General features: G+C 43.2%; 1 protein-coding gene across 6 annotated transcripts in view; it reads right to left on the minus strand.

The window, feature by feature from the left end:
• LOC112253973 (Golgi-specific brefeldin A-resistance guanine nucleotide exchange factor 1) overlaps positions 1–16,383 on the minus strand; it is a 115,105-nt gene that overhangs the window by 6,507 nt on the left and 92,215 nt on the right. For 4 of the 6 annotated variants that reach the window (XM_042323517.1, XM_042323509.1, XM_042323507.1 and 1 more), the window contains 19 exons: positions 16,157–16,352; positions 15,871–16,008; positions 15,668–15,756; positions 15,256–15,458; positions 14,841–14,964; positions 12,650–12,775; positions 11,164–11,246; positions 10,710–10,946; positions 7,445–7,538; positions 7,177–7,353; positions 6,782–6,846; positions 6,461–6,584; positions 6,270–6,341; positions 6,057–6,151; positions 5,743–5,896; positions 2,663–2,888; positions 2,281–2,438; positions 1,835–2,081; positions 832–1,034 (listed from right to left, as the gene is read on the minus strand). In XM_042323517.1, coding sequence (XP_042179451.1) covers positions 832–1,034; positions 1,835–2,081; positions 2,281–2,438; positions 2,663–2,888; positions 5,743–5,896; positions 6,057–6,151; positions 6,270–6,341; positions 6,461–6,584; positions 6,782–6,846; positions 7,177–7,353; positions 7,445–7,538; positions 10,710–10,946; positions 11,164–11,246; positions 12,650–12,775; positions 14,841–14,964; positions 15,256–15,458; positions 15,668–15,756; positions 15,871–16,008; positions 16,157–16,352 — 2,811 coding nt within the window. The remainder of the gene's footprint in view (positions 1–831; positions 1,035–1,834; positions 2,082–2,280; positions 2,439–2,662; positions 2,889–5,742; positions 5,897–6,056; positions 6,152–6,269; positions 6,342–6,460; positions 6,585–6,781; positions 6,847–7,176; positions 7,354–7,444; positions 7,539–10,709; positions 10,947–11,163; positions 11,247–12,649; positions 12,776–14,840; positions 14,965–15,255; positions 15,459–15,667; positions 15,757–15,870; positions 16,009–16,156; positions 16,353–16,383) is intronic. The other 2 variants (XM_042323515.1, XM_042323508.1) reach the window with 1 other exon arrangement.

Here is a 16,383-nt window from a genome sequence, read left to right on the forward strand (position 1 = left end):
TGGTAATATTCCATCTCTTTGCAACCTTATACAGACCTAAATATCTAATAATATTAATAATGGACCTTTTCAAGCAATTGAATAGCTTCATCAACGAGTATTGATATTTCACATTTCAGCCCTTTCAAGACAGTGCATTTGTAAAATAGGCAAGGCAAGAGGTTAATATTAGTGTCAGTCGTCTGAGCATGAATACCTGATTCGTGCCAAATGAGTTCTGAAAAGAGATGGCAATTATTGCTGACAGATCACGTAACTTTGACTCACTCATATAGGGCCGGGATGATACCAGTATCGCGATATTCGTTAGTGCCGTGGCAAGGAAACAAAACGCAAAGCGGATTTAATTTATGAAAACAAACATCATTATGTTGTCATCCAGAGTCACATTTACAATATTTGACATACAGCAGGTTTTCAGACCAAAGAGCTTGGTCTGCTTTGTCTTTGAATTTTTGCCAAGGGGAAAATATTGCGATAGTGGTATCGTCACAGAATAGGATTAAACACCGCCACAACATCGCTTAATTGCCATGACAACTATAGTCTGCCACTCAGTCTCAATTGAGTATGCAGAGAGAGAGAAAAGACAGCTGAAATATCCCAAAATTCCCACCTTTCCCCGCAACCCCACCTTCACCCCACAGCTGAGAGCAAACCTGGGGCTTATTCAGGAGGGCACAACGTTACAGAACATTCAGAGAGATAATTATATTGTGTAGAACAGACATGATTGTCTGTCATATAGTTCTGAACATTTCATCCAACTGAACAGAGCTCCTGAGCAGCACAGAGACCAAGGTAGAAGGGAAAGAGGGCTGTGGTACTTACGTCCTGACTAACCTGTAATGACACCGTGTGGTAGCTGGCAGGGACCCCCTCGTCTTCCTCGTCATCACTATGGGAACGGGAAGGCCTCTGGCTGGAGGCCTTGGCGCGGCGGGACGCACCCTCCTTGTCCCGGGGCTTCCTCCTCACACGGGACTTCTGGGAGTCGTACTTGTGGTTCTTCTTCTTCTCATAGGTCCTGTAGCCTGTAGGTCAGTGGAGATGGAGAGACAGTTTTAGCCATTGTTACAGATATATCCGGAATAATTATCTTAATTTATATTTCTATAGATGTCATATTTTGACGGGTATGACTTAGCGATTGGGAAAAAATGCATTCCTTTTATGTTAAACCAGGCAACAAAATGCTATATCAACTTTGAGTAATAGCAGGTTTCAGGGCTGTGCGGTTTCCATTCGCTTCCCATATAGATAAGCGCTGCGCTTAACTGAGGTCCTTGATCGACCAAACTTTACTATTAAGTGTGTAAAGCCGTGTCGACAGCAGGTATCTAAGGGCCTGGAGCGCTGGGAGAAATGAAAAGGCTATCAGTGGTGCCATGCCTGCAGAGTGCACCAGCACACCTTCCACTGTAATTCCGGCTTGACTTTAGTCTTTTCTAGATCAAATCAAATCAATCTAGATCACTAACAGACTGCTGTTGCTGGGGAGAAGGGAAGTCAAGTGATACAGTCCTCAATTAGAAGGTTGGTGTGGAGGAAGCAGGTTAGTCACTCTATAGGCATGCCTTTGGATCCCCTTCCAAAGGGTTTTGAGACTAACCACCAAAAATGGCAAACTGTCAAAGCTTAAATTACTCAAGCATAGTTTGATGACATGTGTTAGCTTGGAAAACAGCATTGATGGAAAGAAAGGCAAATACAATGCTGAATTCATTGTTGGAAGATTTCTAGTTGTTATGAAAAAACTAAAAACACTTTGGAAAAAGACAAATACAAAATGAACCTCAAACAAGTACATATGTCAGTCGACAGAAAGCCATACCTCCGTTTAGGCTGGCCTCCACAAACACCCGGATGGCCTTGACACACAGCTCAAAGTTCTCGGGGGTGACATGTGCAGCGTCTCGTACTATGAAGGAGAGGGACTCCACACACTTGATGAGAGACTTGGTGTCGTGGAAACCCATGTCTTGACCCAGGGACAGGCTGTACTGGTTCACTAGAGGGTTTAGCAGGGTCTTGGACCCAGAAGCCGCTACCTTGCTGATGTCCAGGTCGTCTTTCCCAACCTGCAAATATAAACACACTGTGTGAGATGTGCCGTACGTTGAGGCATTGAGAGTATTGACTGACATTGATATGACAAAATAACACACAAGTTTCACTATTACTCTCAATGCTATGAAGATCTCTGGAATTGATCGTCTGAGCACTTAAAGAAAAGCGTGTGCATGTGACGTGGAAGTGTGTGTGGGTGGGGGCTCATACCACCAGCCATCCGCTGCTAGTCACGTCCACGTCAGTGACAGAGCGGGGCATCCTGGACTTTCCATGCTCTGTGTAGACCTCAGAGTCTGAGGTGTACCCCCGGTCCAGACTCACCTCACTGAGGTGGTGGAACGACAGCTCACTGTCTGACTGGGCACCTGGAACAAAGGTGGAAAAGGGAAATGAAAACCACAGTTTACCAGACATAAAAACGCACCACTTAAAAGTGTGGATGTGTGCCCCGTAATATAACAGCTGAGCTGTTTGTATAAAAGTCAATACAATTGACCATAAACGTGTAGATTTTTTTCTCAGCAGCTAAGGCCAACAATGTAGCCTACCATTCCACGTGATGGTGTGTGTAAGTAAGTTAAAGGCTGACCTGTGTCGATGTCTGGGGTAGTGGAGGTGACCTTGAAGGAGGCGGGGGGTTTGATCCCGGCCCCGATGCACTCGATTAGGGCGAAAAGGGTGAACCAGTCGTCTGTGCAGTGGATGTTGGCAGCGTTTGTCTTAAGCAGCTCATGGAGGCCATAGGCCACCTCCCGGCTAACCCGGGCCAGGACGTGTGGTTTCATCATCAACAGGAGACGCAGGGACAGCAGCACCTAGAGATGGGATGGTAGAGGGGTTAAGGGGACGCGGTTACTTTAAAAGACCAACTGCTTGAACTGGCTGCGACCTCAATCTCACCGATTAGGGAAGTAAAGTATGTTCCTTACAAACAAAGTTCAATTTATATAATGACAGTTTTAGGTCTCACAGTTCTGCTAGGTCTCACTGCACGTTTGAAGGGACAAGAAGATTAGACGAACAAATGTAGGATTTGTGACAAATACGTTGTGGGGAAGCAAAAGGAAGAAGAATACACTATTAGTTTACCGTAACAATGTCCATCTGGGTTAGAGATAAGATTGAGAAAGGGGAGCAAAAGATAGTGCTCCATTTACAGTTTCTCAATTGCTTGAACACTGAAGGAAACTGGGATCCACATGGCCAAAACAATAACCTCTTTTGCACAACAGTTAGTAATTTCTCATCCTTTTCACACTAAATGCAAATGCGGAACACTTCTTTTGCTAAACAGACGCAACTCTGAATCACAAGACACTTTTTGCTAAACCGTAGACAACGCTCTACATAAGACACAAATCAATTGGACCTCTATACCAGGTGGTGTCAGAGGAAGGCCCTAAAAATGGTCAGACTCCAGCAACCCAAGTCATAGACTGTTCTCTCTGCTACTGCACGGCAAATGGTACCGGAGCACTAAATCTGGGACCAAAAGGCTCCTGAACAACTTCTACCCACAAGCCATAAGACTACTAAATAGTCTTGATAACTATTTGGTAAACTATCTGCATTGACCATTTTTGTACTAACATTTTTTGACTATGCACACCCACACACTGGACTCTACCCACACATACAGTACAGAGCCTTCAAAAAGTATTCATACTCCTTGACTTATTCCACATTTGGTTGTGTTACATCCTGAATTCAAAAAGGATTACATTTAAAAAAATCTCTCATCTACACACAATACCCCCATAATGAAAGTGAAAACACGTGTAGACATTTTTGAAAATGTATTTAAAATGAAATACAGAATTATCTCATTTGCATAAGTATTCACACCCCTGAGTCAATACTTTGAAGAAGCACCTTTAGCAGCAATTACAGCGGTGAGTCTTTCTGGGTAAGTCTCTACGCCCTTTCCACACCTGGATTATGCAACATTTGGCCATTACTCTTTACAAAATTCTTCAAGCTCTATCAAAATGAGTTGTTAATCACTGGTAGAAAAACATTCAGGTCTTGCCATAGATTTTCAGGAACATTCACTGTCTTCTTGGTAAGCAACTCCAGTGTACATTTGGCCTTGTGTGTTTAGGTTATTGTCCTGCTGAAAGGTGAATTCGTCTCCAAGTATCAGGGAGACCAGGTTATTGCTTGTGCTTATCTAGTTTATTTTTCTATCGTGAAAAACTCCCCAGTCCTTAACGATTTCAAGCCTACTCATAACATGATGCTGCCACCACTATGCTTGAACATTTGGAGTGGTACTCAGTAATGAGTTGTATTGAATTTGCCCCAAACATAACACTGTATTCAGGACAAAAAGTTAACCTGTTTGGGATAGGGGGCAGCATTTTCACGTTTGGATGAAAAGCGTTCCCAGAGTAAACTGCCTGCTACTCAGTCCCAGTTGCTAATATATGCATATTATTAGTATAGATAGAAAACACTCTGAAGTTTGTAAAACTGTTTGAATGATGTCTGTGAGTATAACAGAACTCATATGGCAGGCGAAAACCTGAGATAAATCCAACCAGGAAGTGAGAAATCTGAGGTTTGTAGTTTTTCAACGCTTGGCCTATTGAAAACAGTGTCTATGGGGTCAAATTGCACTTCCCAAGGCTTCCACTAGATGTCAACAGTCTTTAGAACCTTGTTTGATCCTTCTACTATAAAGGAGGGGCTCATAAGGGCTCTTTGAGTCAGTGGTCTGGCAGAGTGCCACAAGCTCGTGACGCTCATTCACGTGAGAGTTAGCTCGCGTTCCATTGCATTTCTGAAGACAAAGGAATTCTCCGGTTGGAACATTAAGATTTATGTTAAAAACATCCTAAAGATTGATTCTACACATCGTTTGACATGTTTCTACGGACTGTAACGGAACTTTTCGTCTGCACCTAGTGATCGCGCGTCATGAAGTTGAATTACTGGACTGAACGCGCGAACAACAAGGAGGAATTTGAACATAAATAAACAATAACTCGCATAATATAATATTTGTACCACCAACCTGTAAACTACCTTTGCATAATTAGTCCATAACTAGACATGAAAGTGTTTTCCGGTGAGTTATTTGGTTTTCCATAGGTTATAAAGTAGATCACATTACATTTTTATTTTTTTAAATAATACTGAGAAAAGTGTTCAAGCAATCAAGAGAAGGTGTAATGATATAGCAGTTCAAGGTCAATAGGACAGTCACATAATAAACACTATTGAGGTTACAGGCCAGGGCATCAAGAAACCAGGTCCCTCTTGGAAAAAAAGATTAGACCAGTTAAAACCTGGATAATCAAACTGTCCCACTGATCAACACAGACTGTAAGGTAGTTTATTGTGTGCCTTGATGCCCGAGCAAATACAACAATTGGGAAAAACATCGTGCACCAGCAAACAACTATCACAGGAAGCATCCTTTGTGACTTGTTATACAACAAATTGAAGCCTCCTTTTTAATAGCTTTTAAGACTAGGCCAGATAAGACCAATTGCAATGGTTAAAGGACATTGACCTAACAAAGCTGAGTGTGTCCCCATCAGATGTAAGACTCATTGGATCAACAGTCCAATCATCCAATCACTCAGTGCTATCACTGCATCATTTCTGCGTTAATGCAACGATGCACTCCTAGATAGTTTGGTTTCCCCTTTCGCGTGCGTGTACCTGGGAGCTGATGTCCTCTCTGCGCAGCAGGCGGATGGCCAGTCTGATGAGGCCCACCACGGCCCTCTCCACCAGGAAGCAGCTCTCTGTAGCCTGGACACACAGGTGGCACAGGTGATCTCGCACCGTCTGCCATACACACGACACACGGTCCCTAAACACACACACACACACACGACAAGGACTCGATAGCATAACAAAGCCCGATGTTGAAACAGATGATTTGACTGATGTCATTCCTAATGGACGTGGGACAAAACACACTGGCCCTGACTCAAAGCAAACATTCTACCCTTTCTTCCTTCTGGCTGTACCTGTTCTCCATGACTATGCGTAGCAGCATCTCCAGGCAGAACGCAGCATCCTCCTCATCATACGTCTCCTCATCAGGTGTGACTGAGATCAGGGCCTGTCCACAAGAAACATCTCTTAGAAAACAATACTAGAACGTTTTATACTCCCTGCATTTTAGTAATTAATATTCAGACAATGCATAGACAATATTTGCCTGTAAATGTTATGATTACCTTCATCAGCTCCTGTAGAGACTCCAGCTGCAGGAATTTACTCTCTGTGATCAGCTTCTCTGGGTCACATTGCTGGAGGGGGAGTGACAACCCCCCCAAATGTTTTTATTAATAAAACAATTAAATGCACTATATGAAATTATCAACAGAGGCAATTTGGATGAGTGTGATGGGTGTTGTAGTTCTGGTACCTTGATACAGAGCATGGCTGCCTGCTTGGCTTCCTGGTTCTCAGTAGAGGGCCCACGTTGACCAGACTGCTCTGCTCCACTCAGTGTCAGCCAGTTCACAAAGCTCAGCACCGCAGACTCACCCCTGGGAGAAAGGGAGGAAGACATAGAGATGTCAAACACTTTAAAAAAACATGTAATGTTTAATGATAGCCACCCATTTTACAACATGGAACTGGATTTAAATGTCAGAAAAGCTCTAGGTTTTTTTTTAAGTGAAAGAGCTCAGCCTGGTATTTGAGGGAAGCATATGATGTGACATGATTTTAAGGTGACTTTTACCGATTTGACGGTGTCTCTTCTCTTTGAAGGGAAATCGTTCCATTTGGCTCCACAAAATCCTCCACCTGAATGGACATAAGCACAAACGCCACAGACATTCAAGAAGGAAGTCATGTCTAGATTAATATCAGTAGGTGGCAGTATAACATTCATAATGTCTTACAGAAGAGTCCGCAGTCTTCCAAATTCAAACAGAGAACCATTTCATCCAGCAAAATGAATGGAAGGTTTGAATGTTCCAAAGGTACTCATAAACATGATTGAGGCCATTAGTTTTTTCTGACCATGTAACCTGACCAGGAAAAGAAATGCTCACCCTTTCTGGTTACATCACAACAAGGTCAGGTAAATCTCCTGTCCCTGACCATTGTCAGTAATAAAGAAGCAGTTCTGACCTCCACCATGGCCTTGGGCAGCAGCTCGGCTCTGAACAGCTGCAGCATGGAGTCCATGATGTTTTTCCAGCCCTCCCTCAGGATGTCACCGTGCCGGTGGGCCAGGTGGAACATCGTTTTTGCCGCTATCTGTGCCTTCCCGTTACTCCCAAACACTGTGGGCAGGTTCTCCACCGACTGTATTGAAACCATCCAGTGGAAAAAGTTAGAATACTCTAGTGCACTAGTTGAAATGCAAAGGTTCCCACATTTGAAATTAAGCACTTACCTCACTGCTGAGCGTTGTAAACTTGCAGAGGGAGATGATCAAATTATCAAAAACATCACTGAATCCATAATGAGCTGATATCATGGCACATTTCCTAAAAGGAGAGAAACAGATCATCAAGTCTCGCTCTCATTCGTTGCCTTCCCCAAGGAACCCTTCTTCAGCATCTCCTCAGAGCCACATCGCTGGGCCCAGGACCATCTGTGCCTCGTTTCAGGAAACTAGGCGTATGTCGTGCGTCACTACTTCACAGGAGAGCCATTTGAACATACTTTTTAAAAATCAAAATGCGTTTTTTGGCAGAAATGCAGTCTGGAACATGTGAACTTTCATGTGCCTTAATAACAAACTTGTATGCCATCTGTAAATACGAATAAAATTGTTAAAATATGAGCCTAGTTGGTTTAGCCACAGAAAAGTTTTGAAATCAGTGGAAATAGAGTATGATCGCTAACGAGATGGAGAAAATGTTGGCGTCTGATTGTAAGTATGCAGACGGAGTCGAAAAGGGAACACATAAAAGGCTGTTACATCTTCAAACTAAGGCCAACCATTGTGTCCGTGACAGAGGGAGAAGCGTCCATCCATTTATACGGGTAAGAGAGTCTAGCTAGCTACATTTTCAGATATTACACGTTTTTCTAATTTTGTCAGAAAATTGTTTTCCTTTCAAGTTAAAGTGTACTGTTAGCTAACTGGCTAGCTATTTATTTGAGACTAAATTTATTTTATTTACGTATTACATTAAGTTAAAATAAAAGTGTTCATTCAGTATTGTTGTAATTGTCATTATTACAAATATACATATACACACACACACACACTTAAAAATCGTCCGATTAATCGGTATCGGCTTTTCTTGGTCCTCCAATAATCGGTACCGGCGTTGAAAAAACACTTTCGGTCGACCTCTACTCTGGATTAGAGGTCGACCAATTATGATTTTTCAATGACGATACCGATTATTGGAGGACCAAAAAAAAGCCGATAACGATTAATCGGCCGATTTTTAAAATGTTTTTGAATGAATGACAATTACAACAATACTGAATGAACACTTATTTTAACTTAATATAATACGTCAATAAAATCAATTTAGCCTCAAATAAATAATGAAACATGTTCAATTTGGTTTAAATAATGCAAAAACAGAGTGTTGGAGAAGAAAGTAAAAGTGCAATATGTGCCATGTAAGAAAGCTAACGTTTAAGTTCCTTGCTCAGAACATGAGAACATATGAAAGCTGGTGGTTCCTTTTAACATATTGAGTCTTCAATATTCCCAGGAAAGAAGTTTTATGTTGTAGGAATTATAGGACTATTTCTCTCTATACGATTTGTATTTCATATACCTTTGACTATTGGATGTTCTTATAGGCATTTTAGTATTGTCAGTGTAACAGTATAGCTTCCATCCCTCTCCTCGCCGCTACCTGGGCTCGAACCAGGAACACATCGACAACAGCCACCCTCAAAGCAGCGTTACCCATGCAGAGCAAGGGGAACAACTACTCCAAGTCTCAGAGCGAGTGACGTTTGAAACGCTATTAGCGCATACCCCGCTAACTAGCTAGCCATTTCACATTGGTTACACCAGCCTAATCGTGGGAGTTGATAGGCTTGAAGTCATAAACAGCACAATGGAAGAGCTGCTGGCAAAACTCACGAAAGTGCTGTTTGAATAAATGCTTACGAGCCTGCTGGTGCCTACCATCGCTCAGTCAGACTGCTCTATCAAATCATAGACTTAATTATAACATAATAACACACAGAAATACGAGCCTTAGGTCATTAATATGGTCGAATCCGGAAACTATCATTTCAGTGAAATACGGAACCGTTCCGTATTTTTTTAACGGATGGCATCCCTAAGTCAAAATATTGCTGTTACATTGCACAACCTTCAATGTTATGTCATAATTACGTAAAATTCTGGCAAATTAGTTTGCAATGAGCCAGGTGGCCCAAACGGTTTCATATACCCTGACTGTGTGCAATGAACGCAAGAGAAGTGACACAATTTCACCTGGTTAATATTGCCTGCTAACCTTTCTTTTAGTTAAATATGCAGGTTTAAAAATATATACTTCTGTGTATTGATTTTAAGAAAGGCATTGATGTTTATGGTTAGGTACACGTTGGAGCAACGAGTCCTTTTTCGCGAATGCGCACCGCATCGATTATATCCAACGCAGGACACGCTAGATAAACTAGTAATATCATCAACCATGTGTAGTTATAACTAGTGATTATGATTGATTGATTGTTTTTTTTATAAGATAAGTTTAATGCTAGCTTGCAAATTACCTTGGCTTCTTCCTGCATTCGCGTAACAGGCAGGCTGCTCGTGAGGCAGGTGGTTAGAGCGTTGGACTAGTTAACCGTAAGGTTGCAAGATTGAATCCATAAGCTGACAAGGTAAAAATCTGTCGTTCTGCCCCTGAACAAGGCAGTTAACCCACCGTTCCTAGGCCGTAATTGAAAATAAGAATGTGTTAACTGACTTGCCTCGTTAAATAAATTTGTAAAAAAATAAATAATAATAATAATAATAATAGGCAAAATCGGCGTCCAAAAATACAGATTTCCGATTGTTATGAAAACTTGAAATCGTCCCTAATTAATCGGCCATTCTGATTAATCGGTCGACCTCTACTCTGGATAACATAAAAACAGCCTAACCAACTGTGCCAGGGCAAGTAAAATGGTCAGAGTGAGCTGTTCTCTCATTTGTGTCAGGAAGCAGCTAGCAAGATAGCCAACGTTAACCAGGTAGCTTGGGTGCTTGACTGCTGTCAGGTCAGAAAGCTCTGAAGCTCCCAGAGCGAAATGCTCTGAATTTACAAATGGCCAATCTGGCAAGGCTCTGAGTTTATGAATGCCCAGAGCACACTCTGGCACTCCAGATTAAATTTACGAACACACCCGTAGTATAAACCAGCCTTTAGTCTAGAAATCTTTGGTTGTTTAGTACATAGACTCACATGTGAATCCTTAAAGAGATGGGTGGGGCTAAAGCTTAAAAGGGTGTAGACAAAGAGCTCTTCCAGTAGGTAACAAAACATTTAAGGGTCATTTTCTCAAAAGTGAGATTACAAGTTTATCAACTTTCAAAGCATAATTACTTTCCCAACTGTAGTGTATGACAAACCATTTTCTATCTCTGAGTCTCTACTTTTATTCAATGTAAAAAAAAAACTATTTAAAATGTTGATACATAAGACCGAATCGAGCCGGTTGGTCACATCTGAGTATGCCTAGTGTACCTAAAGCCAGCAATGGCCTTCTGGATGATTGTGTCGTCCAGGCTCTTGTCGAAGACGTAGGAGAGGGCTGCGATGGTGGGCCCCCAGGTCATGGTGAACAGGTCGTGGTCGTAGCTGCCGGCAGGCACATGGAGGAAGACCCCCTCGGAGGTGGCCCCCCGGTGGAGCAGCACGTTCCATACATAGTTCTCCTTCACTAGGCCAGACTGCTCGTCTGGCATCACTATCTCTTCATTCCTACACGACAGAGAATACCATGATTGCTAAGGCAACTTAGATAATCTAGGGTGGGTCGTTTGACATGGAAAAAAAACCCAGACATAACTTACTGTCAAAGTGCCAATGCTGAAACAAATAAGTACATCCTCTTGAAATTAAGATTGATTTCCTTCATCTTGTGTGTGTGTACGTCACAAACATTTCTATATAAGATCTACATAAGACTATGGCTTACTTGATTGCATTGTAGATGTCCTCCAGCATATCCTGATCAAAGTCTGTATTTCCATTCACACCCTTCAGATTCTTCTTGAATTGCTACATGAAAGGGGGGGGGGGGAAGAAAGACAGTTAACACTGATAATATGGGAATCAGGGCACCCTCATCACACCAATCATTGTGGAGCTCTGCCAGCTAGCCTGGCTCTGGTATCCAATGCTTTGGCATGCAATGCTCTTGCTAATTGAGCATCCAACAATTAAGGGGGTAGGGGTCCAAGCTTTACCAACGTATGTGTCACTTAATACGGTTAGGTGTGGTGTTAGTCAAACAGGATCGAGGCCAAGAGCCACAGCAAATAAACACATCCACCGTGTGTTGACTGATCGAATCAAGGCTCCTGGTTGGCTGCGTGCTTTGGCTAATGGCAGGTAAACCAGAGGGGAAACTCGAGATGCTTTGCAGCGGGATGGACAGACAGAGAAATAAACAAAGTGAGGGCTCAGGGTCGGCATGGAGCAAACGACGGTAACAATAGCCTCCACAGACACAAAGCAGCTGGCCGTGATGCCTGCCAAGTAATCATGGGACTGACAGCCAAAGACAGCAGCGCTGTTTCCACACTGACGTATTTGTTGAAGAGCTACATTGTTGCACTATGCACTAGCTGAATATAATTCAGAGCAATAGCATCTTAGCAGCCTCACAGAGTATCGTATCATGGCATTTGACAATTGCCAATGACAATTGGAGGTCACATCGTAAGAACTTTCATCCGTAATAACAGTGTTGTTATATACTGTGCTGAGAGTCAGTAAAATGAACAGTGGGAATTTCATTGCCCTCTAAAATGTCTTATCTAAGGTCACAATTCCAAATGGCAACTGAGGATCGGGTATGTCTTGTGTGGGAGAATGGCCCACCATAGTCCTCTTCAGAACCCTGCCCATGGGACTTGTGTTTAGTCTTCAGGTGCTGTCACTCACACAGAGAGAGGGAGCCAGGACACCTCCACCCGTCCTCCCCCCCTATCCTCACCCACCCCCCTCACTTCTCCCACCCCTCCAGTCACGTCCTCTCTCCCTCCTCACTTCTTCCACCCCTGACTAAGTAGGATGACCCAATCCCATAGACTACCACTGGGCACAGCTGTTACTGGAGGTCGGCTTTCTTCAGACCATCAGAGGGTCTGGAAGAACCAGCACAACATACTAAATGTAGGGTGTCTAAAAGGGGCCTCTTGTAAAAACCCATCGCTGCATGGCACAAAGCACTCATAAGAGGTGATTCATATCATATCTAACATATGTGGGTTATAGGTGCATTTCTGAACATTTCAACTTAAGACAAAATAAGATCGGATAAGATTTTGTTTTGTAGTAGTAGAAAACTTAAATTGGTAGGAATAGTAACTTAGTCCATTTATATCAATAAAATATATTTTAAATATAAAAATAGTGAGCGAGTTTTCATGGGAAATAAATAGTGTGTGTGTGTTTACCTCAATGGTCATGGGGATGTTCTGCTTGCGCACATTGTTGTTGTGCTGGTCCGTGTTGAGCATGATGACAGCATAGGCCAGGGCGAAGCCTGCGTCGTTGGTCATGAAGGGAGAGCCGTTCACTTTCTACACACACAGGGAAAGACACACTAATATAACCCTCTGTCCATAGAAATACTTTCCAGGTCACGAGGGCAACCCTCTCTGGTTATTTAAGGAGCAGCCAGTGGCCCTGCTGGTTGTGTCCCCCTGCCCTCGACAGACAAGCCGGCTCTGTTTATTATGTATGTCTAGTCACTTTACCCCTACCTACAAGTACATATTACGTCAATAACCTCAACTATCCTGTAACCCCGCACACAGACTCTGTACCCCATGTGTATAGCCTCATTGTTATTTTTGTGCTACTTTTTTTAAATACATTTTTTTTACTTAAGTTTATTTAGTAAATATTTTCTTAACTCATTTTGTTAAAACTGCATTGTTGGTTAAGGGCTTGTAAGTAAGCATTTTACGGTAAGGTTGTACCTGTTGTATTCGGCGCATGTGTAGAAATCAAATCAAATTTTATTTGTCACATCAACAGCTGAGTTCCAGATACACATATCAATATAACAACCTTTGGGCATATCAAAACATCTAAACTCAGCAAAAAAAGAAACGTCCCTTTTTTAGGACCCTGTCTTTCAAAGATAAATCGTAAAAGTCCAAATAACTTCACAGATCTTCATTGTGAAGGGTTTAAACACTGTTTCCCATGCTTGTTCAATGAACCATAAACAATTAATGAACATGCACCTGTGGAATGGTCGTTAAGACACTAACAGCTTACAGAAGGTAGGCAATTAAGGTCACAGTTATGAAAACTTAGGACACTAAAGAGGCCTTTCTACTGACTCTGAAAAACACCAAAAGAAAGATGCCCAGGGTCCCTGCTCATCTGCGTGAACATGTCTTAGGCATGCTGCAAGGAGGCATGAGGACTGCAGATGTGGCCAGGGAAATAAATTGCAATGTCCGTACCGTGAGACGCCTAAGACGGCACTACAGGGAGACAGGACGGACAGCTGATCGTCCTCGCAGTGGCAGACCACGTGTAACAACACCTGCAAAGGATCAATACATCCAATCATCACACCTGCGGGACAGGTACAAGGATGGCAACAACTGCCCGAGTTACACCAGGAACGCACAATCCCTCCATCAGTGCTCAGACTGTACACAATAGGCTGAGAGAAGCTGGACTGAGGGCTTGTAGGCCTGTTGTAAGGCAGGTCCTCACCAGACATCACCGGCAACAACGTCGCCTATGGGCAAAAACCCACAGTCGCAGGGAAGACATCCTCCTCCCTCATGTGGTACTCTACCTGCAGGCTCATCCTGATATGACCCTCCAGCATGATAATGCCACCATCCATACTGCTCGTTCTGTGTGTGATTTCCTTGGTGGAAGAGTGGGATAACATCTCACAGCAAGAACTGGCAAATCCATGAGATGCACTGCAGTACTTAATGCAGCTGGTGGCCACACCAGATACTGACTGTTACTTTTGATTTGGACGCCCCCTTTGTTCAGGCACACATTATTCCATTTCGGTTAGTCACCCGTCTGTGGAACTTGTTCAGTTTATGACTCAGTTGTTGAATCTTATGTTCATACAAATATTCACACATGTTAAGGTGCGAGGACTTTTCTTTTTTTGCTGAATTTATATTTGTCCTGCTGAAAGTGAATTCACAACTGCTCAATAGTGTAAAGAGACGTGTGTGTGCAGTAAGAATATCTGTGAACTCATTCAAGGCGATTGTGTATGGACAGGGAGACTACGAAAAGACATTACAATAAAATATTTTCCAGGTCACCAGGACGACCCTCTCCGGTTATTTAAGGAGCAGCCAGTGGCACTGCTGGTTTTGTCCCCCTGCCCTTGATAGACAGGCCGGCTCTGTTATGTCAGCCTTGCAGTTGCAACTTTATCCTGTTCCCCCAATTACCTGAGTGACTAATGTCCCTGTCCTTGATTCAGATCAGGGTCACAGTTCCACTGGACGTAATTACATGATGATAGGGACAGTTGGTGGCAACGATTGCCTTGCTGTAATGGAATAAGTGTGTCCCTCCCTGTGCCCCTGTGCATGTGTGTGAGGAAAAAGAGAGAGTCTTCCAAGGGGGGTAAGGCAGCTGACTTACATGCCAGGTGTCTGTGAAGGTTTCCAAAAGTCTATGGATGACCGGAGCCTCTCCTGGCAGTCTGAAGGCCTCCAGATACAGACGCAGCGCCTCGTCAATACGCAGCCCTCGGAAGGTGAACGTGCTGCACGTGAGAATGAGTATAATTCACTAATATGGATATTCTGAAGTACATTCTTCAGTTTCCTGTCAGGTCTTTTTACTCAGCTATACATATCCATTTGTGTACTGCATTTTATAATTGTTAGCGATTAAAGACCATTTCTAGGGTTCAACTAAATAAAACGTCACTGCTTCACTATTCATTGCTGCACTAGTAACCCGAGCCAAGCTTCAGTACAATTCAATGAAAGAGCAGATCCAACTGGTTGTACATCATGCTGCCCGGTAATAAGAAGAAGACTGGGGCTCCTACTTGACAAAGCTGTCCAGTAGCTCCATGTATTTGCGGTCACTGATGAACTCTCCGATCTGCTTCTTGTCAAGGCGGGGGTTCTCCCGGAGCCATTGGGCCACCTCGTTGTTGTCCATGGGGCTGCTGAGGAGACCCTTCTCCTGCAGGAACTGGATCCCCTTCTTAGGCTTCTGGTTGAACTGCTCTGTGCCGCTGTTCAGCAGCTGGAATCGTACAATATAAATATGATCACTTTATCTTAGTGACACAAAGCGGGTCGAATCACAACTTGAGATCCACAAGCAGACTCAAACGCCATTGTTGTCAATGCATGGTTTATGTCAAAGTCTGAGTTACAGGACGTGTGGAAACATCATTAACGGCCACGCATAAGTCATTTAAAACAGATGCACAACAAAATCATAAAACATACCTTCTTTTTATTTCTGATGTCCAACAGCTCTTGAGAATCAGGTAAACAAGACGAGAAGCGATGTGGCTTTTTTGGTTCTTTCTTTTCAGCTAAAATAAAAATACAATTTTCACTCTTAAATCAATTTCATTCATGTCTATGAAACTGAATGCTAACCCAGTGCTTGAGGAGACCTGGCCACTGGTTAGTAAAATCAAACTTACCTGGTTCTGTCTCCTCCTGGTCTTGTCTGCCCAGTCTCATCTTCTCTGCCATCAGGTGCCCGCTGGTAGGTGGTAGGGGCACACTGTCAGCCTCTGGAACATTCTGACCGTTGGCACTGTTCACCTGCCTGCTCGCTTCTACAACCACATCAGAAAAACATGAATGAATAACCCTCAATACACATCTGATACAACCATTGTCAATGTAAATGACGGACAAAGACCATTATAGTATAAGACCATCAAAGCAGAAAGTATACCAAGTGTATGAGAGCAATCGGCGTACCCGTGGTTGTGTCTGTACGGTCGTTGGTTGAGCACTCCCCTTCTGCCAACACCATTTCTGCTGAGTGGTCCTGCTGAGTGGTGCTGTTGAGCACCTTGGCCTGGCAGTGGGCCTCAGTACTGTCAATCACAGTGAGTAGGGCCTCTAGTGAGAGGAGGTGGGTTGTGTAGAGCTGTCCGGACACAGGGAAGGCATTCTGCAAGACAACATGACACAAACACACCATA

The sequence above is a fragment of the Oncorhynchus tshawytscha genome, linkage group LG01, assembly GCF_018296145.1.
Source record: "Oncorhynchus tshawytscha isolate Ot180627B linkage group LG01, Otsh_v2.0, whole genome shotgun sequence".
Lineage (NCBI taxonomy): Eukaryota > Metazoa > Chordata > Actinopteri > Salmoniformes > Salmonidae > Oncorhynchus > Oncorhynchus tshawytscha.